Source organism: Trichoplax adhaerens, genomic scaffold (genome assembly GCF_000150275.1).
Source record: "Trichoplax adhaerens TRIADscaffold_8 genomic scaffold, whole genome shotgun sequence".
Classification (NCBI taxonomy): domain Eukaryota; kingdom Metazoa; phylum Placozoa; class Uniplacotomia; order Trichoplacea; family Trichoplacidae; genus Trichoplax; species Trichoplax adhaerens.
The window spans coordinates 2,243,791-2,270,571 of NW_002060950.1; the positions used below are offsets into that span (position 1 = coordinate 2,243,791).

The 26,781-nt window shown below is 31.1% G+C and overlaps 4 protein-coding genes across 4 annotated transcripts; 3 read left to right on the top strand and 1 right to left on the bottom strand.

The window, feature by feature from the left end:
• On the top strand, window positions 1–4,360 carry TRIADDRAFT_58681 (uncharacterized protein; the record flags this gene model as incomplete). Its single annotated transcript, XM_002114602.1, has 11 exons — window positions 1–147; window positions 1,457–1,504; window positions 2,041–2,083; window positions 2,313–2,410; window positions 2,813–2,977; window positions 3,156–3,326; window positions 3,602–3,670; window positions 3,770–3,831; window positions 3,913–3,973; window positions 4,077–4,166; window positions 4,265–4,360. 11 exons carry the CDS (start codon window positions 1–3, stop codon window positions 4,358–4,360), a joined length of 1,050 nt encoding a protein of 349 aa, XP_002114638.1.
• Window positions 4,361–7,341: 2,981 nt separating this feature from the next.
• Window positions 7,342–8,109, bottom strand: TRIADDRAFT_28160 (uncharacterized protein; the record flags this gene model as incomplete). The annotated part of the gene is made up of 1 exon (XM_002114782.1): window positions 7,342–8,109. The coding sequence occupies one exon, from the start codon at window positions 8,107–8,109 to the stop codon at window positions 7,342–7,344; it is 768 nt and encodes a 255-aa protein (XP_002114818.1).
• Window positions 8,110–10,912: 2,803 nt separating this feature from the next.
• On the top strand, window positions 10,913–17,410 carry TRIADDRAFT_58683 (uncharacterized protein; the record flags this gene model as incomplete). Its single annotated transcript, XM_002114603.1, has 16 exons — window positions 10,913–11,051; window positions 11,176–11,217; window positions 11,572–11,645; window positions 11,902–11,985; window positions 14,366–14,505; window positions 14,652–14,717; window positions 14,885–15,008; window positions 15,189–15,347; window positions 15,441–15,505; window positions 15,618–15,728; window positions 15,898–15,940; window positions 16,294–16,408; window positions 16,677–16,782; window positions 16,901–16,970; window positions 17,060–17,163; window positions 17,287–17,410. 16 exons carry the CDS (start codon window positions 10,913–10,915, stop codon window positions 17,408–17,410), a joined length of 1,566 nt encoding a protein of 521 aa, XP_002114639.1.
• A 2,483-nt stretch (window positions 17,411–19,893) lies between these two features.
• On the top strand, window positions 19,894–23,938 carry TRIADDRAFT_58684 (uncharacterized protein; the record flags this gene model as incomplete). The annotated part of the gene is made up of 12 exons (XM_002114604.1): window positions 19,894–19,965; window positions 20,073–20,150; window positions 20,390–20,529; window positions 20,667–20,732; window positions 20,992–21,109; window positions 21,446–21,604; window positions 21,708–21,772; window positions 21,911–22,021; window positions 22,457–22,499; window positions 23,012–23,126; window positions 23,320–23,440; window positions 23,860–23,938. The coding sequence occupies 12 exons, from the start codon at window positions 19,894–19,896 to the stop codon at window positions 23,936–23,938; spliced, it is 1,167 nt and encodes a 388-aa protein (XP_002114640.1).
• Window positions 23,939–26,781: the final 2,843 nt, after the last annotated feature.

Below are 26,781 nucleotides of genomic sequence, written 5' to 3' on the forward strand. Positions count from 1 at the left end.
ATGCCTCAAATGATAGAGGACAATCTTTGTGGTACGGTGTTACTACTTCAAGACGAAAAAGACAAAGGAAGGGAAATCTGGACATCAGTCTATTTATCACTATGTAAGGAGTTAGCACTGTTGGAACTTCACAATGAGAAGCCTAAGGTAAAAAAAAAAAACAATATGGAGAAAAAAAGAGTTGAATGAATTCTAGTCTCAATGTACACATTGGGTTGTACAGATGCTACGCGTTGCACTTCCACCCAAGTTTATATTTTCAACAAATTATAATGTACTGTTAGTAATACTGTATATACAATGACGCCAGTAGCAGCATCTGCCGATAGATTGATGTCGTTATTACTTCAATGATAGTGTAATAGTTGTTGTAAGTGATGGCTTTTATAGATGTTATTATTGTTTGGCATTTTTTTGAAGATATTGAGCAACATTGATGAAAAGATTTCATCAAAGTTATGTCTACGATGATACAACAACATTTTCACTCCCTTCTTCGCATCAATACGCTTATGACTACTATCAGTTCAATAGCTGATATTAGGCATTACATTCATCGAAAGTGTATTTGATTTAATAACAAACAAGGCAACTGTATCCGTATGTCAGGTTTTGATTACATTTCAACTTGTCTTGAAAAGTCATCGATATTGTCAGGCAGATTTTAAAATTAGGCCTACAATCATGTAAAAAGGATAACATGAGTTTTCAATAGTAAAGATTGTATTGTATAATTTCAATACATGAAAAATACATGGGTGCGGACACTATAGTATTTATTGTTTTTAAAATACTTTTAAAGTTGTTTTGATATGATAAAACCTACATTGTAAATTTTTTTTTCTCCCTTTTTATTAATTTCCACTCCTTACAGTTGAAATGATTATAACTAGTGACGGTAGTGTACTTTTTTTAACTGCTATGGCTGGCGTTAATTAAATTTTTATTATAGATATTGATAAGCATGACCTTTGTAAATCGATATAAATTTGCATTTTACTAGTTTTTAAATCTCTTACTAGGATAAAAGACTTCCGTAATGTACTATATATGCAATTTTAGCCTCTTTTATAAGTAGCCATTATAAATTAAATTGCGTTACATTCAGTTATTATGGACACGAAGAACAACGATAATTTACTTTGAAGGTTATAAACTTCGTTCTTTAAATCTCCAATCGACATCAATAATAATACGTGAAAGTTCTACTACTTAGGGCGTTAACTTTGAAGGATTGACATTACTCTTGATTTGCGGTATATGAGCGTTCTGTATTCCCTGTAACTAAATATTCGGTGTTTAAGAGTAAATTAGAACGTTGTATAAATATCGATATAAGCAGTACAAGTGCATATTTTAAAAGAATAAGATCTTGTCCTTTTCAATACATGTTACTGATAGTATTAGTAATATCTAATTCTTGTAATTCTTCCGACTATGTCATATGGCTTTCTAGAAAAATGCGGAGCCTGCAGAACACTTAGATCTACGATATGTAACCCAAGTGAGTTTGTAAATTATTCTCAAATGGCGAACATCTTATTTGAAGATAAAATTTATTTATTATCCTGTTGTTGATTACGTTCGTCGCTGTTCGTATTATGTGATTGTTAAAATACTACTGTATTGATAACAATGGCTGTCATGTTAATATACGCAGTAATTAGCATGCCAATTATGGTAGTGCCCTTTAGTTCTAATGCATCTAAACGATGATATCGCCTATAGATTTCTGTTCATGGTATGTAATACTGTCTTTATACGACACAATGCTTTGAAATTGACGGTAATTACTTTGCTTTAATAATCGTGTCAAGTTAGCGTAGTGGTACCTTGCACGATTTAACTTATTGTTCCTCATTAGTTAATGGATACATAGTCGACTTTTCGTTGATAATGGTATAAGATATTACAATTGTAATTTCTTTAACCTTCGATATTGGATTGATAAAGAAAACATAATTTAATTAATTGATATATTATTGACAAAACCAATGTTCTACTTATGGCTACAAATGCTATCCTTAAAACTTGGCGTAGATTTCTCAAAAAGATACTAAGAAGAAACATGAATTTTGTTTCGGTAAGTAAATACTATAAGTCCGGATTATTCTAACTTTATAGCGTCTTGCTCTAGAAAAATTCGAGATAACCATCAACTAATATTATGTTACTGTGTTGTCTGATAATCCCTTCTATCACATTATTGTCTTCATATGCTGTCTGTAGTATTTTTTCTCTAAATTATTGATGTAATCATTTCCTAATGACTTAGAGAAGCATTCAGAATGATACGTTGTTTTCTCCATTAGAAATTATGACAATCAAAAAGCCCAATTACTATTTATTTAAAGTACCTACAGCTGAGGAACGTCAGGAATGGGTCAGTGCTATCACTACAGCGACAAATGTAAGTTTACGTTACTGCTTAAGGATAGACAGTGATATCGGCTGCACGAATGTAACTAAATCAATGGGTTATTGTATAGTGTCGACAATATCGGACGATAACTAACCTTATTAAATGAGTAATAAGGATATAATCAATTGCTTCGTTACTGTAGCCGAAGTTTTATTAATTAGTATAATAAATTACGACTTATATCATGCAGTTTATATGCATTGTGCATGCACGGTAGTAATAGTATTTACTTATTCATATACTTTTGCATGCATGTACGCTTAAACATTCATGCAATCCTATAATAGTATGTTTGTACTGTAGAGAGGAATGTACATTTTAAATTTATTTGTTATCTCATAACTTATGGTATGCATTAATATTATATACATATTTAAATGTACTGTAAAGAATCCAAATTCTTGGAAAAAGAGATTACCGACCAATGTTGCTAAACCTACCCAAGGCAAGCTGAAGATTGCTAGTGAACTAGCAGAACAAAACTGCCTAGATAGCGGAAAAATGGGTGTCAGGAATGACATAGTCGGTGGTTTAGTGCTTAAAACACCAATAAAGGTTATTTTTATTCTATGTAATAGCTGCAGGTTACAAATTTATTGGTAAATAATAGTAAAAGTTGATCGAGGTATAACAGACGGCAGTTTAAGTATTTTTAGGCATTAGATTATCCGTGAATGTAAATATCATGCTGAAATACTTAAGATGTTTTTTTATATCGAATGCTTCATATCAGCTAGGAGATGATGTAGTACAAAGCGACAGTGATAGTGAAGGTTTAAGTGAAAGGTTAAAACGAGTCGTTAGGGCTAGACAGGAAGCAACCGTTGCATTTAAAGAGACACAGTACCTTCGAGACAACAGGAATGTCGTTCGTACTGGAATTTGTCATAAGCAAGGAGATAAAGTTAGGAAATGTGCAATGTTTTCATTTAATGCTATCGTTGCTTTGATCATAGAAGTGGAACAGTTGAATGATGGATACTGTATGTCATTACGATTTTAGTATTACAATATGTTAAGGCTGTGTTGAAGAAAATAGATTATATGATTGACATAACTTACCGCAGCAATTTAGGTTAATGACTGCATCGGCAATAGTATATGTATGTTTTAAAATGTGAAATGCTTGGTATAATTTGCTATGTAAACTTGTACTAAAGTAACTCTCTAAATTTATAGATTAAAAATTGGAAGAAAAGGTTTTTCATCCTTGATGCGGTCAAGTTGAGATATTTCAGACATGAGACGGTAAAAACAAGCAACGGCTGCTTTTTTATAAATATATGGATAAATGTATTAGGGTGTATATACGATATCAATTCTTCATTATAAATATTTAATCAAAAGGATCCTGAAGCCCTTAAGACCATATACATGTGGGAGGTGACAGCCGTTTCCAAAAGTGATCCGTAAGAAGAGCTTTTATATTGAGAATCTTTAGAAGTGATGCTTTTTCTAAAGCATTCTATTGCTTCACAATACAATCTTAGAATTCATAATAGGGAACATCTTTTCAAATTGGAGACCAATAATAGGACGTTTTATATTCAGGTTCCATTTCTTGAAATCAATTTTACCAATGATATGTAGAATATATAATCAAATTCTTGCTAAATAGTGCCAATTTATAATAAAATATGGTATTATTCTGTAGCCCGAAAACGATAAAGATAGAGATGAATGGATTGAAGCGATTAAGAGCGTGATGTTTAGAAGAGATCTGAGAAGAAGGAGTAGTTCTTTGGTAGTAAAGTTTCAATAATGACAACGTATAGCGGATAGAGTAGCGCGGTAATTTTAACCTAACGTTATGAAACTTTTTATTTAATTTTAATTATGTAGGACCAAATGACGGCATCGAGTTTACGCTCAATTTATAGCGGTAAATCTCGTCGTCAATCTCCTGCTAATAATGGCGATACTGGATCAAAACAATAGCTGTGGTATACTGCTTGGTCAATAAATTTTTACTTGCTACTATTAAATATGCTGAATTGTTTATTACGTACTATTGTATCTTGAGATTTTTAACATTAATAATATAAATCGAATTGTAAAGACTGATCAATTATATGGTCTTATATTGTATTATAATTACGGTGCATATTTACTGCCGATTTGCTATCATTAATGAATGATTCTATTTTTGATAAGAAACCAGCTATATCGCTTCGTAGTACCTTAATGAATGAATGATTACACAGTAGATAATTATATTTGCAATATGAAATTAGTTGGCTATATTTTTATGACATCTGAACCACTGTATCCTTATCTTAGCTTTTGCTGGAATTTCCAAATTACCAAATATATTACACACCAAAAAATCAGAATAATCTTTACTCTATGTTAGCTTAGTAGACTTCTAATTGGTGTCAATTCATGGACTGCGCTTAGTTTTACTAAAAGTTTACTTGAACTAATTGTGTACCTATTTCTTGTATATTGCTTGCGTTTGGCTTGTTTTAATGCTCAAATATGACTATTTCTTTAAATTGAAGCGTTACGTATTTTACTGAGGCGTAGGTACGAATTATATAATCAATTGTAATGTAATATCTCAACAACGTTGGCTGGTTCATTTGGAATATACGAACGCGATTGATATTTTTATCTAAATTTAACATTTAGCGTACTTTTTATCGCAATAATTGCATTATCATGCGTTTCAAATCCGAAAGGCAAAGATTATTTGAAAGTCTTTCGTCTTTTATGTGTATTTTTACGGTTGAAAATACTATCATTGCAAAATCAAATAGTACGGTACATAAACTGTGAACAATTATTCTTATACTGTGTATGGTTTTGTTGCAGAGATTGTAGATTCTAGGTAATAATGACACTGCTAATTATCGTAAAATTAAGATGGTTGTATCTGTGATGATACTATTAATAATAGCTATGGTATTCGGTAATGACTTAGAACTAGAGGTGTGCACATAAAAAGATTACTCTACGGTTGTAAACCTACAGTACGTATGTATAGATAGACATAAATAGACTCAATGGAACTTTAGTATGTATACTTTGGTATATATATTTATATGAGAACATGTATCATAAATCAAATACAGAAGGGATACGTATAGTAGAGTCATATTTATAGAATATACCAAGATAATTTATACAGTAATGTTTATAAACAAAGATATTTTCAAAAGTAATACGAATGTGAGTCTATTTCAATACCATGCACTAATATAAATACGGTACTATACAAAAGCAATATTTATATTCTAACTTTAAGAGCCGTTTTACGCCAACATATATACTAGTTTACTTACTTGTTATAGAGTTTATCAGAGCGAGTACTAGGCAAGAGAGCGATTAAACAAATTATACTCGTATATTACGTAGTGTATAGAGCATAATACAATATATGATTCAGATGTACTGTAAATATACAGAAAACAGATATCTTTCTTCAGGGCGATAATTCGAACGGTGGGCATGCTAGCAAGTACAAAAACCCATACGATGCTGCACATGTAATAACACTATGGCCAACCTACTGCTATCGAACTATTCGATAACATGTATTGAAATTAAGAAATTTTTAATCCAAAAACTGATGTAGATAACGGAGTCAACATTTTAAAAATATCGTTATAAATACAAAATAATGAATAGATTGTCCAAAAAAAAATCCTTCCTATGCTTATTTATAATTTATAAATAAAGGAGGGTATGTCAAAGCAGTTTTGGTGAATTATATATATTGCATAGAAGTAAATTAGATGTCAAAATCATACCAATCTAAGATAATTTACAATAATAGTTATGTATAATTGATGTCTTTGATATATAGTTCACGTATATTGAATTTAGCTTCGTAGAAGGTAATACTATTACAGAATTTTATTTGCATATCAATTGATGTAAGTTCAAGTGATGTTGTTCACAATTTTTATTTTCTAAACATGTTTAGTATCGTATTTAAGCAGCCACACTATTTCTGTGAAGTTCGTTCATAGTCCTTGATTTTCAAGACTTGCTGTTACTAGAAACTGTACCTGTCTACTAGGGCTTGTGATGGAGTCACACAGTATCGCAAATCATTAGAGAATCAGTAACAAAATCTGTCATAGTAACATTCTTGGTCTGATTTAGACGTTGAGTAGAGTTAACAAAACATATTTTATTACAGAAGAAACTGCTAAACAAGCGCTTTCAATGGGAAAGATATTCAGTACTTACAAGTACAGATTCTCTGATGAGTTATACAGGAGCATCAGATACCCTTTATGTTTTACTAGTAGGTTGTGCATCAGTTACAAAGATCGGCTAACGATATTAGTTAGACATATGTGTGCATAGGAGTGGTGGTACTACCAAAGCAGTGAAAGCAATACAAACAACGCCGCTAATGATCAATTTTTACCTTGATATTTCATCTTAATGTTGATAATACAGTATCGACCTCTAAAACTTATTTTACAAGTATGTTATCGCAATTACTGAAGTGCACCATTAATTAAGAGTAATAGGTTAATTGCTATACAACCAAGAAGATATCAGCAATACTGCAATATAGCGATGAATGTATCGCTTGGTGTTTTGTCTTATTTAATAAAGTAATAGCACAATATCAAAGTAGTAACAGAAATAGTGATGAATCTTATTGCCGGATATCTTATCTTACTGTGGATCAATCCAATCATCACTAAACATGATAGGTACAGTAACGGCAAGTGTTTCTTTACTAATCATAAACTAAATTAACAATTAATTGATCAACCAAATTGTGAAGCTGTCCATCATAATCTGTTCATAATCGTAAAGGAAATAGCGACATGTACTTTGATGGTTATTCAAGGTGGAAAGATTAAGCAGTGTTACTAGCTGAGATTTGTAGATGGATGATAATACTGTCCATATACTCAATTGATTAATTAATTATTTAATGGTATTCATATCGTCTAAATATTTTCCCAATCACTAATAGTATCATGTAGCAAATAGGCCTGAATAAACTTGACAAATTTGTCGGGGAATTGATGTTGTATAAAATGGCAACCACTAGGGATGACATATAATTGAGATCCTGCAATATTCTCTCGCTGATAGTAAGCATGAACAAGAGATGTGAGAGAATCATTTTCACCATGTAGAATAATTGTTGGACTTTGAATTTTACTTAATTCTGACTGACATAAGCCCTGAGCTTTGCGAAGTAATATTGATTGTGTTTTTAAGTAGTTAGCGTAGCATTGTTGATAGGTTGCTATATCACCGTGAATTTTAAGATAGTCGTTTAAAACTTTTGGATTATTGTTCTCAACTTTTTCAAATCGACTAATCATTGCAAGTTCTTCTTTGGTATAATAAGAGCGTGTTGATAGTAAAATCAATTTTTTAACACTAGCCGGATACTTAGCCGCTAAAATCATAGCTGATACACCACCGTCACAAAATCCTAGGACTGAATATTTTTCAAAACCTAATTCTTTCATCATAGCAGCACAATCTTCAGCATCTTTACAATAAAAATCTAATGGATATTCACGAATTTGGGGAGGTTTAGATTGACCACAACCACGAACATGAAATGTGACGATTCGTAAATGATCGGGAACATTTTGTGTAAAATAAGAAAATTCAATATCGCTAGCGCCAATGTTACCTGGTATGATAAACAAGATCTCTTCACCGTTACCCCATAATGAATAGTAGATCTTTACTTTCATCGTAGAAGATTTTACGTTGATGATGTTGCTTAACATTTTAAACATTTAGTAAAAGACCACTGTTATGATGTGACTTGTATACTGATCGTACCAGTGACTGTTGGTTTGTATTAGAAATTTCAAAGAAATAAAATAATTCTAAGAAATAAATAAAAACATCAAAAGTCAACTGTTCAATGTTCTTAAATTAGTTGAAGCAATTAAGAAAAAAATTCGACAGAAGAACCGTCATACTAAGTAACAAATTTTTAATATTTCGCTCTCATCAGGTATAAATAAGTCTATCCGTCTGAGACTATCTTGCTGTATACAGCATATATTGTATGGTTATGGTGTACATCGTGAACACTGTCTAGTAGACAGGTGTATCTAGCGCCAAGAAGTCCTTGGCTATACTTTAGCATTAATGATATTACTCAGATAAAAAACGATTGGCTATCCTTACTCCGACTAAATAACCAAAAGTTGGAATACTATTATACTAAAAAATTAGATTATATTTACGTCACGGAAAGTTGTATTCGTATTGTACATCAGAACGCTATTATTTTAAGTTTACCTAATAAAATTATAGTACGGGTAAAATGGCAGATTACGACTGCAGTACATTGTCGGTATTACTATACCTTTCATCCGTTCCTTTTCTTGTCGAGAAATTTGTGTGTGTAAACGAGATCGAATATTAATAGGACTAATCCTAGCCTATAGTCTAAGTGAAGGTCATCAAATAAGGATACCAAGAAGAGACTGATTAGCGTTATTATTATCCAACTAAATCGAGTAAGGTTATCTTATTGACTCTTTCAACAATAAAATAATTCTTCCATAGCTTCCAGCTTTTATTTTAGTCTGATCCCTTATCAAAAAGAGTCCAATCAATGTTATCTAGTTAGAATTTCCTAGTCAGATAAACCATATTGATAATTTTATCCTTTGGATAGTCATATGCATTTAATTTAATGGCGATATTTAACCAAATAGTCTTTCCAGCCTGCATTTTAATAAACTATATTATTAAGGTATTGTTGAGGCTGGTATGATACCATACTTCGACTATTATTTTGCTTTCCTTAATTTATAAGTAAGCTGATTACATGTTGTAGGTTACCGGCGTTATCCATAAATTGATGATATGTCTGCGGGTTCATCCTTGTTACCTACTAGGCCTCTTTCGAGTTCTTGTAGCTATTTTATAGGACACAAACATTCGGAATTTCCCCAATAACGCTTTTCACACTGTAGCTTCATTTCAGTAATGGTGTATTAGAAAGATCATGTTAATATGAATATGCCCACAAATACTATACTGGCTACTTATTTAACCTTAAGTGGGATATTAACAGATAGGGTTCAATCCTGCAATGATATCTGCATTCCATTAATAGTCAACCAAACCGAGTTGAGAATAGATATAAAGTGAATGTATGAGTAACCAGTCCAAACTAGGGCTTATTAACTCCACTTAATCCCTAATAGATCGTTATTGATTACTATTTTAGGTATAATCGCTCATTGTGTATAGAGCTACAGCATTGATATTGATGTGCACAATTTTATCACTTACTATAATCAAATATTGAAATGGCATTGAACTTCCGTATTCTAGTAATTCTTGATATTACATAGACTATTACAATCCACAGTATCTAAAATGTATTTATAGGGCGAAATTGCTGCCGCTTAAATTAATATTGTCTGCTACGTTTAATGCTACAAATAACTAATCTTTAAGTAGGATAGCGTGTAACATATGTGTCGTGCTACTATAAAAATATTCTTTACTAGAATATAAAAATTAGCTAAAACATATGTTGGCTGCAATATTTGAGATATAAATAATTACAATCTTCCAATAGAGTTATTAACATAAGTATTAGTAATATAAAACAAGGAAGTCTGTCAATATTATCGAAATCCATTATTTTATTATCCTTTTTAAGTGCATTCGCTAGAGCCTAATTCTGCTTGGGAGTGTTTACTTAAACACTGTAGGAAGGGAAAGGAAAAAGAAAATTTGCTCGCTAGCTCCAAATGGAGATCTACTGAAGTAGTGGAGTAGTCTACTGGAGTCAGGTGATCGTCTGTCCATCCGCCCATCAACCCGTTAATTAATTACATTATGCGCGAAATTATAGTTATTGCAAATCCAATTGCTCTTTAGTCGGTGTCAATCCTAGCAATAAGAGCAGTGTTATTGGACACAGGTTCCCATTTTTCAATTACTAGTTAAGGGCCATGTTAAGGATCAGTAATAAAGTTGAATGAGCGCAACTTACGTATCTACTACCAGTAATATCCAGTCTAAAATCTTTTATTTATCGCTACCGAAAAGTCCAGAGAAATCGAAAGAAAAAGCATACACCATAGGAAGATAGAATTTCAGACCTTATCTTGGGCCGCATTACCTCTTACTGTTTTTGTAGCCGCTGTAAATCCTCTTATACCGTAAGTATACGTACCGTTAAATCGCACTTAAAAATGTCTACAATCTTAGAGTGTAGTCTGTGTCAGTCATTCGGATAAAAGTTGAAATCGGCGATGATGATAGAAATCATGAATTGCATAAATCGCATACACTTGCTTGTGACCGCTTATAATCACATATATATGATCTGTAACGATGTAGTAACTGTAGTGTATCAGCGACGGTGTCCGTTCGTAGAATAAGATTTACTTACCCGCTCACTAGATTATTGACTGAGCAAGCCTATTTACTTTGATTACTTATTGCATGCAAAATCGTAATTGAGTTTTAGTGACTTAGGTGTTAAATTTCTTTAGTAGCTTTGCATTTTAGGATACTATGGATAATTCCGAAGGGGCAGCTTTACTTGATAATAAAAAGGATTACTTAAAGGATTTCAATTCACAACTTGATGGCAATCCTAAAAAGTTCTCTTGTTTAAAGTTCTTTCGGTCAATCTGGCCCTATTTACAAGTTTGTAAGTAAACGCTCTGAAAAATCTTATACATTTTAATTTGTACCTATGTTACTAGAAAACGTTAAAGTATTAATGATATTCGTATATATCCACCAGCATTGATTTTTAATCTTTTTCCGTACAGATTTTATTCTTTTGGCCTCTATTCAAGGATTCGGTCTCTTAGGTAATTAAAATGAGACAAAAATGACGATGAAAATTGATAATCTTTATTGGTTGATGAGCTACTAGCGTGATAGTGGAATAAATAAAATTGTAGTAATCTATAAAACTAAAGCATATACTTTTAATGAGGACTATACTATCGAAATATCAATAGATATTAAACTTAATTCATTACGTTTTCAATACGACGTACATTTAAGAGGTTGGATACACCGATTATAATACATTAAATATTAGGAGTGGATACAACCTGTTGCAACACCGATAACATAGTGTACACCCGGCCTTATTTCTTCTAACTTATACAGTCTTGGATTAACGCAACTTGTTGCTGCTTTTTTTGATACTATTTTAGCGCTTCCTGATACTTTATCTCACTCTGGTATACAACCATTCATCGCCGTGACAGCTTTGGCTTTCGTTGTAGAAGTATGAGAAATAATTATAACATGTATCAATAAACTAGTATTAAAACCATGCGATGCATATCATGATATCATGTATAGTGCTAAGTTGCCAACAAATTTCTATTACGGTCTATTAAACTACTACCATTGAAACACGAATTTGTCCCTATTTTAATTTGGAAAAGTGACCCCATAAGCATTACTATAATAAAATTTTCTTCCCGCTTTTGCTCTTGTTCACTGTTTTAACCTATTTTGTATTATTTATCAACTGGTAGGTTTCGTTGTCGTATTATTTTTTAGCAATTGTACAAAAGGCGTCGGCAATTCGACGAAACGGCCATTCGTACAAATATATCAAGGTAATGTTTAAAGCTCTGTAGATACGACTGCAACGAGTTTTTCGAGTAGTAAAAGTTTACTTACTGATCTTTTATTTGTTTGTTAATAGCTTTTCACACATACGAGCACCAGACAATTATTAGCATCCAATTTTTTCGTAAATAATTTGTAGTACCATCGTCTGATCGATAAAGCCATATCAATTTTTATTCTTTTTAAAGATTGGGTCGGATTAGTGTTCATTAAAACAAGTGAATTAAATTTTCTCATATACCAGAATTGTACCTCTTAGGGAGTACACACAATCTTTATAATTTCACTTTACTTTCTAACATTTTTTTGATTTATTATGCCTAAAGAATTAGGTCTTTAATTTTTTATTAATTTGAATTATCCCTATGGATTAGAAATGCAAGCCTCCATTTTCATTACTAAACTAGATATGATTTTCTTTCTATGGTTTTATGGAGCATCGCCACCCTACGAATTCATAAAATGTTAATATTTTGCTTTTATTTAAACAACTAGTAATGAACGGAATTATCTACATTACCCATGGGTCCTATCTATCTAGTGTCAATTGAGTACCGCACATTACTTTGCATAATTGTATATTTAAGCATAGTTGGAATGACTACGTCTATTAGACGAGGTAATGATACAATATGGTATAGAATGTTATGGAAATCAGTTTATTGTAAACCTTATGACAGTGGATAAGTTGATCATTGAGTTTATTTTACTATTACTATAGCGACGTTCATATCGTATAGCTGTGGGAATAGCAGTCATTGTTTTCGTCAGCTAATAATTATATTTCCACAATGAAATCATTTTTTTGTTAAATCTATTCAAACATCGAGGTACCTCCCCTTCCTATTCTAGATTATTTCTAATTCAGTCTAGATAAATAATTGTATACATTATATATACATTATATAGATCGGCAAGATGTGTCCTAATTGATATTGAATACAATAGCAATCGTTAGTGGAGCAAGTAGGAAATTGCGTGTTAGCCTATTTTTACCGCATACCATTCATCGATTACATTAGCAATTTATTTATTTCATAGGCATTTATTTTATAGCAATTATAGTCATTTGAAGCTTTCAACGATTTTTTATCAGTCATGACTTAATGTCATAAATTAACTATGTGGCAAGGCAGCGTAAGATAAAAAGCCATTGAGTTCAATTCCTGTAACATCTGTCTGGGATTGATGTCTGACATAGTACTGCTGGGCCTGATCCGTACTCTTGTAGCAATCTAATAATTCAATTTAACACATCAATTTAGTTCACTCACTATAAACGCGACTAAGAGGCATAAAACAGAACAATCTATTTTAAAATTTTGCTCTAGAACTGTATCTCTTATACGTATATCTGCCATGTTACATTTAAGCAAGTCTAATCTTTCACTCACCTTTCCTGAAGCATATATCTTCACTTATTAGTACTATTTCATGGACTAATAGATAACATATTGCAATAGACTTTTATCTAGTAGTTCTTTAACCATTTCTAACATAGGCGCTTTATTAGTAAACGATGTTTAATTTATCACTTGCGGTATATATAACCTTAATTTTAGCAAGGTTCGTATCTCATTCACTCTTTATGTATTAATAACAATTGAAACCAAGTATGACATCGGTGCATTACCTTTATCTTAAGTAATAATCGAAACAGTAAATTGACTATCATATTTAGCATTTAAGTTATAGGCTTTATCCCATCGACTTAAGCAATTAAGATGCTCTAAAAGTGAATTGATACCGTAACATTTACTCACTTACCTAGCCTTCCGAACTGTAATAAATTCCTCCTAAATCAAACGAAGTGAATTTTTGTTAGATCAAATAAGGAAATAGAGTTTCTCAGCGCAATGGATATCAAGCTGATGAATTGCTGATAAAGCTGAGTTGCTACGTCATCTTGGATGACTATAAATGCTTTTAATTTTACACATTAGAATGACTATGTGAAGGATACTTTGCTTAGGCAGCAACAAGTAGTTGCCCTGATAAAGTTATCGATCGCTATTTATGAAGAGTTAATAAAAGATTAATCGCGGTAGATATTGCGCGTGGTTCACAACTTTTCCTTATAGAAAGATATGGATTTAATAAATTTTACTTTTCTACATATAGTTATTATGATTACGGGTTCCTTCCATACGTATAGAGAATTGTTACAAAAGGCATTGGCTAGATAGAACATAATTGACGTAATGATCAATGTTCTACAAAATAATTATGTACTAAAGAAAGCCTTCATTTTATAATAAGTGCTAATCAGAAGCCGTTGCAGGAAATCATCGAGTTTTGTAATGAACCTAGGCGACTACCGACTAATGCAATGAATTAAACTGTAACTGATTAAATTACATTTTACAGGAGGATTCTGACGATAAAACCATTGATCAGCTGTTGGATGAACAACAGAAGGATTCTGATGTAAACCTGCATATGATTGCGGAATCTTTCTTACCATCTTATGCTATTATTATCTTTGACATTGTTTGCTTTGGAACTTTGTAAGTATGATTCTGTAAGAAATATAGACCTATCTGCTTAGCCCTAGCAATCTATTTATTCTATCTTTATCAATTTAGATTGAAGGGAAATAATTAAATTGCAAATTAATAAAATTCTATTTGTCATTTATGATTTCTTTTTTTAGCTTTACTTGTCAAGTTGCCAATGTATTATCCGGCAGTCAAGCATATGGCGATTTATTTAATTTAAGGTAGTTGATAAGAACGTACACTATCTACTTTAGTGCTGTGCACTTATGCAGTTTTTAGCGGGCAATGTGATCTTTACAAAGCTTATAATCATATTTGAGATTGTTTGGTGTTTCATACTCATTACTTCTCGGAATGATAATTTTATGTTTTCTAATACCGCATATAGCTATAAAGCAATAATGCCTATATATGTATGGATTGGAGCTCTACTTCTAATCTTTGGTAGATACTATCTTGTAAATATCATTTCAACAATATCTCTTATTCGATGCGGATTGTTAACGATTATGGTAAGGTTTAATGAAATATTATGATAGTTAGCTTGCTGCTAGTTCTTGTACTAGCCTATACCGAAAATTTAAAAGCGCTTCTGAGCCGTATAGGCACAGAAAATTACAATAGGAGTTTCTTTAATGTCTTATAAACACTTTCTAACTTAGTATGCTTCATTTCATGCATTATGGATTCAGATTATCATGTGCTTCGTCGTTGGCTACTTTATTCATAATACTATACAGAATGATTGGCACTATGTTATATCTCCACTATTTATTGCGTTGAATGCTATGGGAGGCACAGCTCGTATGATACCTTATCTAATTAATCTGGTTAAGTTTAATAGAAAAAGTGTAAGTAAATATTAACTTTGTATGGCGCAGAACTTTACATTTTAAAATCAATAGTAAGGAGCCTAATAAATTAAATTGTTTTTAATCTGGTAGATGATCTATTTTTTTATTGCTACGGCTTGTGCTCAATTCACTGCAGCATTCCTAAATATTATGTGGTAAGTTTTTAAGCGATTTTGGTAATGCTAGAGTCAACCTGAATTATGCAAAGAATTCATAAGCTATTGTGTTAAAATTAACAAAATGACGATATGCTTCTTTATAAAATAGGAGTTACGCAGTCTTATATGTTGTTCCACAAACATGCAGTCAGATACCAGAGAAATTTTTCGATACGGAAAATGCATCACCGGAAAATTTTTGCAATCTTACTTTAGAATGGTACGCTTTATGTCTATAGGTTACATTTACAAATATCTGCTTCCGTTGAATATATATTTGTGTCTTATGAACGCCATGATGATTAGAGAATACATCTATGGAGAGCATTATTTAGTGCCTGGTATCATAAAAGAAAATTAAATTGCAAAATATTTTTATATCACTTTAGGGCGAAGGCGACCGGATCCATTGCAACAACTCCGCTAACAACTGTAAGTCTAACTTTCATTGCGAATGTGTTTTTACATCTATTTGGCTTGTATCTTACTCGATTTGTGCATAAAGACGTAATTCAAAAATTATTTTATGGTACTGTTTAATTCTGTATGTAGTATATTATTTGTTAATATACCAGAAATAAAGTAATTTAGTATAAACTGACTTGAAATTTTCAATATACAAACTATGCTTTACGATCATAGTTAGCATCAATTTATATTTAACACTTTGAAATATGCAAGTATTAGAATATGTGTAATACTAAATTTAAATGCTTTCATGAGAAATTGGGATGAATAGAGTCAAAAGTGTAAAATTTTTTAACCTTGGTATTGATATTTTCTAGATATTCCAACGTTATTACCCGCAATATCAGTGGACATCAGTTATGGTTAAGATACTTATCATGCTATCTGTTACAGTTTCTTATTTGTCTACTGGATTGCCATTAGCAACATGGGGTAGGAATATTTCGGTTCGATACATAATAATATTACGATATGATATAAAAAGTGTATTTAAAATAGTACATTTTACTGACATGTAACTACTAGAAAATGATACTGTTTGCTCATCATGGTATAATTTAACTATGATATGTAATTGCAATAATTAGTTTGATAAGATATTAATATGTAGAATAGCAATGTAACATTTCTTACTACTGCTATTACCTATCGGTGCATCTTGATTTTCGATTCTTAATTATGAAATTAAATAATGTGGCAGGAATTGGCGTTAATAAGAGTATATGGAAGTTTTTTAAAAAGGGAAATACTGAAAAAACAGATGAAGAATTACTTAAGCCTTCTAGCACTGAAAATGGCTGGCTAAAGTGTGTATTGCAATTTGAATATATCTAGCTTCGTACTTTTGCGATGTCAATCAGAAATTTCAACTCCAAGTTTACATTTTCTTGGTTTCATCGTTTTTTATTTAAACTTATACATTAGATTTACCGGACTGATTATCCAAGTTTTATCTTTTGCATCGATTTATGTTGTGTCGTTGTGTTATCCGCAGGTAAGGATAAATGCGTTTCATTCTTAGTTTTAATTTTCCAATACTTAACAAAATTGATTAATGCATTTTATTTTATACTTTCACTACAGGGATTTTACTTCTTTTCTAGTTATGCTAACCCTTTCTTTGTATTTCTTCTTGATGGAATATTTATGATAATACTGTTTCGAAAAGCAACTAGCAAAGAGTTTAGGTTAGATTTGATATAAAAATCTTTTAATCTGGTACCCCGTTTATTGTATAGCTAAGAAGTAATCTAAATCTTATTACGATAAAATTTTTAACTTTTTTTATGTTTCAAATTTATATAATCTAGTGACGTTGAGATTCCATTTGCTATTCCGACTTATTGCCAATTTGGAGCCTACCTGGTTTCATTATTTTTCATTGCTGTTGCTATACTTGATTTCTTATCTATGATTAAAGTGATCCGTACATAGTTTTAAAAAAGAGCAGCTCTAGTGATTTTTTTGTAACTGCATCTATTATTTAGTTGTGAATTTAGTTAATAATGGCCTCAGATTTTATTTTATTGACACTAATATTGTACAGTATTTACTATAAAGATATATTTAGTTAAGGCTCAATGCCTAAAATTGAGGATTAGGTAGATTCCTATTTACTTCTTATCTTGTTTATATCATTACTTTATGATTCTGAAGAATGAGATAGCTGCATCTATTTGTTTTTAAAGCGATATAGTTCTATTAAGGACGATATTTGAATTATTTGTTTTTAATCAAAATGAGGAAATTTCTTGATGTGTTTAAATAAAATATTTGAAGAGATGTTTGAATTAATTAAATTGTAGGTCTATTGGGTGAATACGTTGAATATTACTATTAAGGACAGTATTACTGTACATTCTAGATATGATTTATTTGGATGTGCAATTTGCAAAATTTTTTTTATTCGAGAGTGTTGGTAATTTATTATTGAATCGATAACTTGCTAGTGTACATGATATAAACTCCTTCTCGTTATATTCCGTGAGAATAATGGCATTTATAGGTTATGACATTCAGGCTAAATATGAGGCCGTTTTGGAAGTCTTAATTTTTTGCCATCTAAAAGTACATCCTACGAATGCGATAGTCTAGTAATTGTTTCATTGCTTTATTCTTCAATAATTGACTTTGCACGGCCATTTATCGCGTCTTAGTTCATATAATTGTAACTTAGAAACATTACATGGATGCAGTCTTACTCAATCTGTCAGTAAATAATGACTTATTCCACTCTTGGCTCTATGAATCCAAGCGTTTTGTAACCTTAGGCTTTATCTCAATTTCTTATTTGCTATTCCAAAATCAATACATTATAGAAAAAGGTCTATGATCCATTTTATGTGTATACATATCGTACTTCTTAACCAATTACTAGTAATAGTCTTTATCCATTGCACTACAGTATTATTTGTGAGTACTGACAATGCCTTAATTTCCTTTTAAGTACTTAAGACGAATCAATGTTGCTAATTTTAAATATCTTTTTCTAGGCGAATGCTAACTGCTACTTTTTACTCTAAGAACTGAGCGTATAGTCTTATGCAACGCGTAATTTCTATTTGAATAACCCTGTACTAATTTGGATGTTGTCTATAATCTACTTACTTGCACATGGATGACTAACAAGTAATCCTATTCAGTCAAAGTCTGATATAATCTTTGTTCTCCTTTTATTCTACATTATTGTTACACTTATTTCTATCGGAAAAAGCTAACAGAATCGTTGTCTCAAGGGAGATGACAATGACATTGTTATAAGTAGAGGTTAATATGCTGTTCGCTTCACATGATTAAAAGTTCTGATGAAATTAATTTAAATTATAACGTTTTGGTTAAAGTCAGCGAATTTAATGTTGGTGATGATCTGATTTACTTCGACATCGTCAATATATGTTATATGTAAAGAAGTTATTATCAGACGCAAGATATTTTAAAGAAGTTTAAACATGCACTCTAATCGAGACACAGTTTCGAGCTCTCTAGTAGCAGACAATAAATTTGCCCTTTTTTTAGCGCAATGCTTTCAATGTTGGCAATCTATTCTGCCCTATTGCAGTGTTTGTAAGTAGAATAACATTAATGGTGTCTAGATTAAACTAAAATTTTTCAATGTAGTCGCCATAGTTATATGTTCTTGTAGATTAAAGTTGTTGCCATAGCAAGTGATTGTCTATAAATAATGTTACTTATATCGTACATTGAGTTACGGTAATTAGATCGAAATTATTAATCAAAGTCATGGATTTATGAGCGTTCAGAATCAGTACTTTGCTCATAGTTGCACGTTTGGAATAAATTTTGAGTATCTTAGCTATCGATAAGATCAGAGTCAGGAAATTAATTTAAAATTCATTTAAATTTATTAAAAACTGATGTTTACTAACGGAATATTTCGCTTTATTTAGACTTTATAAGTTTAGCTTACTTACAAGGTTATACTCTATTAGGTAAGTAGAACGGCTAGGATAGTGTAATTATGGTAAATTTTAGGTTGACATTAATCTTGTAGATCAGGATTCACTTTATACGATAATTCTGATTTATTGACTGATATGATATAGACCAAAAATTAAAGTTTATTGGACTAAATATAAGCTGAATTTTATTACTGATTTACAATTAAAAGCCATTTAAATTGTAATTTCTATAATTCTACCTACTGATCTCTCAAATATGTGTCGAAAATAAGTTGAATGAGGAAAGTAGAAAGCTAGAAATAAGTTAGATTAAATTATGAGGTTGCAGTGCCAATTTCCAATATTACCTATCAGTAATCACATAACTATGATTTCAGGTTAAATCTATAATAGTTTATTCAATAGACGGGTGAGAACTGAACAGCGGCCTAGGTTACTGCACTTACCTTTTAAATATTTGCTGCATTATTTCTCTATGCCTGGATCTATTAAATAGCAATGCCAAATAGCATAGCGCATACAGGAATCCGCCCGTTTGTAGCTATTTCGTTTTTAGCCTTAATAACTGAGGTATGATTCTATCCGCTTGATTTTATGGCTTACGTAGTTACGGATTATACTGCAAACTAGTTTACTGCGGTGCTTTTTGCGGACTTACTGCTGTTTTATTGCTATAGACTTTTGCTGCCTTTTTATTCCTAATCATTCTACAGAAAGCAATAGCATTAAGAGCAAATGGTTTTATGTATTATCAGGTAAAATTCTAACACTAGCTCAAATTCGTCGAGACCTAACAAAATTTTACTGGAGCTTTTACTGTATATGATTATTGAATGCAATTATGCAATTTCTTGGGTATAAAAGTAGCTTACATTGAAAATTAGCTGAGCTAGCACTATAATGTATAACGTTTTTGTCTCGTGGCTTGTAGTATAATTTTGCTCTGCTTAATAATTATAAAATTAAAATTTATGTTAATGCCGCCCTACTCTAGCTCAAACCTGTCGATGATAAGTTAGATGAGAATCAGGAAGACTTATACGATGATTCCAAAATCAATTTTCACTTAATCTCAGAAATGTTTCTACCCATTTATCTACAAGTTGGATTTGATCTTCTGTGTCTGGTATTATTGTAAGTAAAGTGAGACTGCGGTCTCTGGATGATTGATTTAGTACGCTTAGGATAAGTAATAAAGCAGCAAGTGAAAAGCTAGTAATTACTAAATACTGGTAATTAAGATTGATTAAATTCTCTTATATTGTCACTAGCGGTGTGTCTGAAATAACGAATGGCTTATCTGGTAGTCAAATTTTCGCAGTAGCTTTGCATAGCAGGTAATATCGAAAATAGAGTTAGAGTAGAAGAATTGCGTTATTATAAAATATGCTGTAAGGTGCTTATCTTTCGAGCATGCAAAAGTAATAGTATTATTTATTATGATATTTAATAGTATATCAGATTCTGTAATCAAAAATAACTAAATCAAAATAGAAATTGACCAACCTTGTATATTAAGTGTAGTCAGGATATCAGTGGATATAAGATCATTACGGTTGTATCATCGTATAAGAGAGTTCTTTAACATAGTACTAGGGCTGTTCTTCCTGGATTTATATGGATTGGTGCGAGTCTACTAATTTTTATGAGAAGATTTCTTAACCGTTTTATCCCTGTGCTATCATTAATACCCTTGGTAATATTAATTGTTACGGTATGTGAACATATAAATTAACAACTTCAAGGATACACTGTTAAAGAATGAAAAATTCTCAAAATCCTCCTAATTTATTAGTTGTTACTTATGTGTTTTTTCTCGGTTTATTTGGTATATAGTGCTGATTGATATGCGCTATCTTGCTATATAACCCTTTAAACTTACTTAATGTCTTTTTAATTGAATGTGTGATTAAAATTTTTAATAATGCTTTTAATAACTAGGAATTATTTTCTCCTTATTTTATCCAAGCAACGAAAACTTAAGATTGATTTTTTAAGATCTTTTCATATTAATAACTGATTCAAGTTTTCAATTAAATTTTACGATTAGGTTGTATGTTGTTTGGTTGTTGGAAATGCTATTCATAATCCAATTCATAGCAGTTGGGAATATGGGGCCTCACCACTTTTAATTGTACTAGCATCATTGGGTGGTACAGCAAGATTAATGCCTTATTTAGTTAATTTTATTCAGTTTGAAAGGAAAAGTGTTAGTTTTAACCAAAGCTACTTATTTATATTGAAAATTTCTGTCAGCTTTTGGCTGTTAACTGTTCTTAAATTCAATAATCTATTTAACTTGCTATCTACAGTTAATTTATTTCTACTTATCCATCATTTTGGCACAAATTACTACCACTGTACTGAATATTCTATGGTATGTTGCCAGCGTAAAATTGCTTTGCTTGTTTTAGACTCTTCTAGTTATTGTCTTTAACTATGTATTTCTTGACGAACGATGCACATTCATGATAAAATTGGCAAAATATTGATCTTGCTTTTACTATTATCGTAGGTGTTATGCCGTTCTATCAGTAGTTCCTCAAACCTGCAATGAAATCCCATCTTCATTTCTAAATGAAAGCTTCACTACTGGCGATCAGCATTGCAATTTAACACTATTGTGGTGCGTTGCGTCTGAAAATATAGGATTAGCTATTACTTAAATTCATTAAGCATAACTAATACAAATGGTTCTAGATTTTAATGGTGGTATACAAACTGTCTTCTGACAAAGGAGCAAATATACCTCAGTTTACTCTCTCGCAAGTGATATCAGAGCTAATAAATGTTCATGCTACGTGTACTGTATATTGTAAAATTAGTGATGCAGTGAAATACCTGACTTACCTTTTACTGTCCACGATATTATTAGAATTAGTTTTACGTTATTCTAGGTGATTGCACTGGAGAAATATGACTACATATAGTATATGCATTTAGCGAGAGCACATTGTACTGTAACAGATACATATGGCTCTAGAATTTTAATATCAATATACTGTCCATATTAGAGAGCGGAAAAAGACTGTAACAATTCTCTTGTTAACTTACATTTTAGGGCTCGAGACAATGGAATTATTGCTACTACACCATTATCCTTAGTAAGTCGCAAGATTATATCAGCATATTTTGTGCTACTCTATAATCATATTCTATACCTGTTCTTGTTAGAACTAATTTTTAAGATCTTTTAAGTACGCTAGCAGTGAATTAGATTTCAACTTTAAGATTTTTATCGAGTTTCTTCGTTGACTTATTCTTCATTTTTCATGTATAATTTATTCTGAGAATAACCTTTCAAAATAGCTATAGCTAAGCATACGTAACTGCTAGCATAGATTATTATTCATTTGGTCTTCATTCTTGACGAGATTCCATCACTAATAAATTTTCAATTTTTAACTAGCTTTAATGCTGGCAATAATTTTTCAACTTTATTTAAGTACTTCTATGTAAAATTTTTCATTTGATTACAATCTTAGTGGATTGTGTTTATCAACATATTTCTCCTTTATTAAAGCATTCGTACAAGGAAGAGTTTTACAATAGTTGATCAATTATAGACGTCATGCTCATGCTTACCGTTCAATTTCTTTCTATTTCAATTACCTAGATTTTATATCAAAATTATCCTCAATTTCGATGGGCTGCTGTTTTGGTTGTTCTTTTTGTGTTTATGACCACAATTATATCTTATCTGACGGCAGGATTACCATTGATGACCTTAAGTAATTGCTTTCATTTTATGGATAATTGATGTAACTACTGTAATGAATATTTGGATTGATTTAAATAAACTGCTATAATGACTATATTAATAATATGATTGCAAGAAACTCTCATTATTATATTTCAGAAAGAAATAGTAGTATTCTTTTAATTGTTTGATAGGTAACAAATTTATCCTTTCTAATGATATAGTTACTGGTATAAATGAAAGTTTTTGGAAGAAGTATACATCTTTAGTGCAGAAAACGCAAGAACAAAGTGATGAAGATTTATTAACCAATTCCGCCGCCGAGCGACAACGCGTTTGGATGTGGTAGGGATTATCATTGTTGATATTATGATTGGCTATAGCCACCAATTAGCTCAGTATCTGAAGCTTTAATTAGAACTGTGCCAGTGTACATGATTTAGGAATACTAACTAATATTACTGTATGAAGTCTTAAAAAATCTGTTAGTACACTTATATCTATGCTAAGGGAAACGATTGATTAGGACAGTGCAGCAGTTTCGATGATTACTTCAGTGCTAATGTTTTAAATTTTTGAATAATCTCTAATGTAACATCCCTGAGTACGTATCTCTAAACTATATAAACTATCCTCCAGGGTTTTAGGCTATAATGGTCTTAAATTACTCATACCAATATAGATGACTACGAGTTTCATTGGAGCAAAATATGCAGCGATTATTGTGCACTGTAATATTTATGTATTTAATTCGATAAAATTAGTTTGGCATGTTGCTCTAATGCAAAGAATGGAATAAGCTTAAAAACTGCGCACGTGCTTATTTCTGTTCCTGTCATCTGATATAAAGGAATAAACTTTAGTTTTTCAGAAGTGTTCCTTCAAATTTTGGTATTTCTGGCTATTTATTTAATTTGTCACTTTGGTGTTCATGTAAGGATAACATTCGATATTTAAAAACAGTATTAATGCTAATTGAAGACAATTACGGATTGTCGTGTACTTAGTTCATGGTACTCTTCCTCTATGAATGTCTAATTTTAACCAATCTTTCTTGAAAATTACCAGTAATTATATCAATATTAACTGCGGATCGATTGCTACTTGTTTCTGAGATTTATCTGTTTGGAATGAGCTTTTATGTTAATTAAATTGGAAAATAACATAAGAACTTTTTAGGAAATTATAGTTTTCCGCTTGTTTGTAATTATCCGTTTTGTACAATTGTCTAATATGGTTATCTGATTATATATCATTATGTTTAATATGTAAAATTTTGATAAATCATAAATATTAATGCGGGATTCAATCGTGGATGGATTTGACTACTTTTATCAGAGCTTTCCGTTATACTAATTTACTTCTAAAACTTTCTGATGATCAGTAATTTACTTCAGTTCAAAGTTCAAGAAAAATCAACAGATTGATTTTATCCTCTTCTACATGTGTTAAAATATAACTGTAAAATATAATTCAATTATTATTTGACAGCATCATTATGTCTAACTGAAATTTATTTGATTTTGATTTATTGATTAGAATTTTTATAACTTTGCCAATTACGCTTCTGCCTTAACATCTCTCCTATTTAATGGGTTATTTATTCCGATTTTATTCTATTATGCAAACAGCTCCAAGCTAGGGTATGTTTAACTGGTACATTTTAAGTAAGAAATTTATTAAGCTGTTCTCAGACAGACTATTGTTGGTGAAATAAGACTCTATTAATAATACAAGGTTTATGCTATTAATTATCCATTTGTCTTTGTGTCTAGTACACAAGCGTGATATATCGTAATTGTTAATATCTTTGATTTTAGTGAAGTTGAAGTTCCACTAGCGGTGCCTGGCTGGCTACGATTCGGAGCACTTGCACTAATGCTAATCTACTTTTTTATGACTATTATTGATATTTTAATGATAGCCAAAGTAATCAAAGTCTAGCTACCGTTTATGGCTGGTTACAGTATCAACAGGAAGAATTTCAGATTTTAACCTACTATTTGTTAATCTTAGTTCACCGCTAGACAATTTCGTAATGGCTAAGAATTTTGCAATGGAAAGAGACTTTAGCATTCATTTTTAAGAACAAATTATTGTGGAATTTAGTCATTTATTGCTGAATCTATAAACATTAAAATATCCTATTACGGAAATTGAGATATACGTATATCAGCTATATTCGATATTTTTCTCTTTTACCGGACTTGAAAGAATCGTTTGCCACAAAATGGACATATCATATAATAGTTATTGGCTGATTGCTTGCTGGATCTATACGAACTAAGCAAACTTTTCTACTAATTATTTGTCAAATATTTAATAAGTCGTTATTTTCTGGACCATAAGAGGGTAAAACACCGTTGGATGGCGTAAAACTATATCAAATTTGTGACTATTTGTTGCGAGAATCCTATTTATCAGCTATATACGTTATGGTTTATCTTTCTAAGTCTGAAAGAATTGACTTTGACAACTAGTATAAGCTTAAATCTACTATAAGCTATTTGCTACTAGATCTATAAAATGTAAACCATGTTTATACTGTAATATATGCAAGTTCTATCTATTATTACTACTGGGCTAGGAAAAACTAACAAATTTATTAATTGGTATTACCTTCGATTTGCAAATGGGCTATTTGCTACTAGGATTACAAGTAATAATCGTTGAACCGAGGTACTGCTAGTAGTAAGTTACAAATTGCAGGTATTATCTCTCTACAGTAATCTTATAAGAAACTGTAGCAGAAACTGATGGTGGGTTAATCTATGCCAGTTATAAAATATTCTGTTCGTGATAAATTTTGGGATTACTAAATACTTGCATTAATCATCAGATGCTATTTACCGGCTTCGAAGGAAATAAAAATGTATTTGCTAAAAATTTCTATCTAATTTTAAGTATTAAGATTGTATTTTATCAATCACAAGAACTATGAGCAGTGCAGAGTATTATGGACTACTAAATGTATCGTAAGATAAATACAGAAAAGACACTACCGTTAATCATACTGAACATGGCTTATAGTCTACAATTGCAACACTAAGTTACTTTACAATAGTATAAAGATTGTCATGAAATAATTGTACTGGAAAGTAGAATTTAGGCACGATCCTGAAATGATTTATCTTTGATCAACAGAAGGATAATATAGGATGAGAATGATTCAATTTTTATCGCAAAGTTATGTAGCCTTGGCTCAATTTATAAACCAGCAGATGCTTACGATTTTTGTTCTAGCCATGCTTATGTATTTATATTTCATTGCTAAATAAGGTTAAAGTTAGAATAGAAATAATTCAGTTATCTACAAAATCGAAATAAATTAAAGTTTTCCGTAGATGCTTAAAATTAATTAAGAGAGAACAGCATATTCAGCTTGAAGCTATTGAATGTCTGTAGATTTCAAATGAATGTCGGTAATAAAGAGCGAGAGGGGAAATCAAGGGAATTCAAAAGACAATAGGAGGCATAATGCCTTCTTAGCAGAAGAATTCCCAACAGGATTAATGAATTTGTATGTATGGATCTTATTGGATTCTTACGAGAAAAAAACTAATCGATAACGAAATATCGGATCCCGTTTCAAGAAAAAATTGATGATTTTTAGAGGTACTTAAAACGTTTGAGTATCTAATTACATGGGTTTCCATCACGGTTAAAAATTGTGGATAAAAATTATT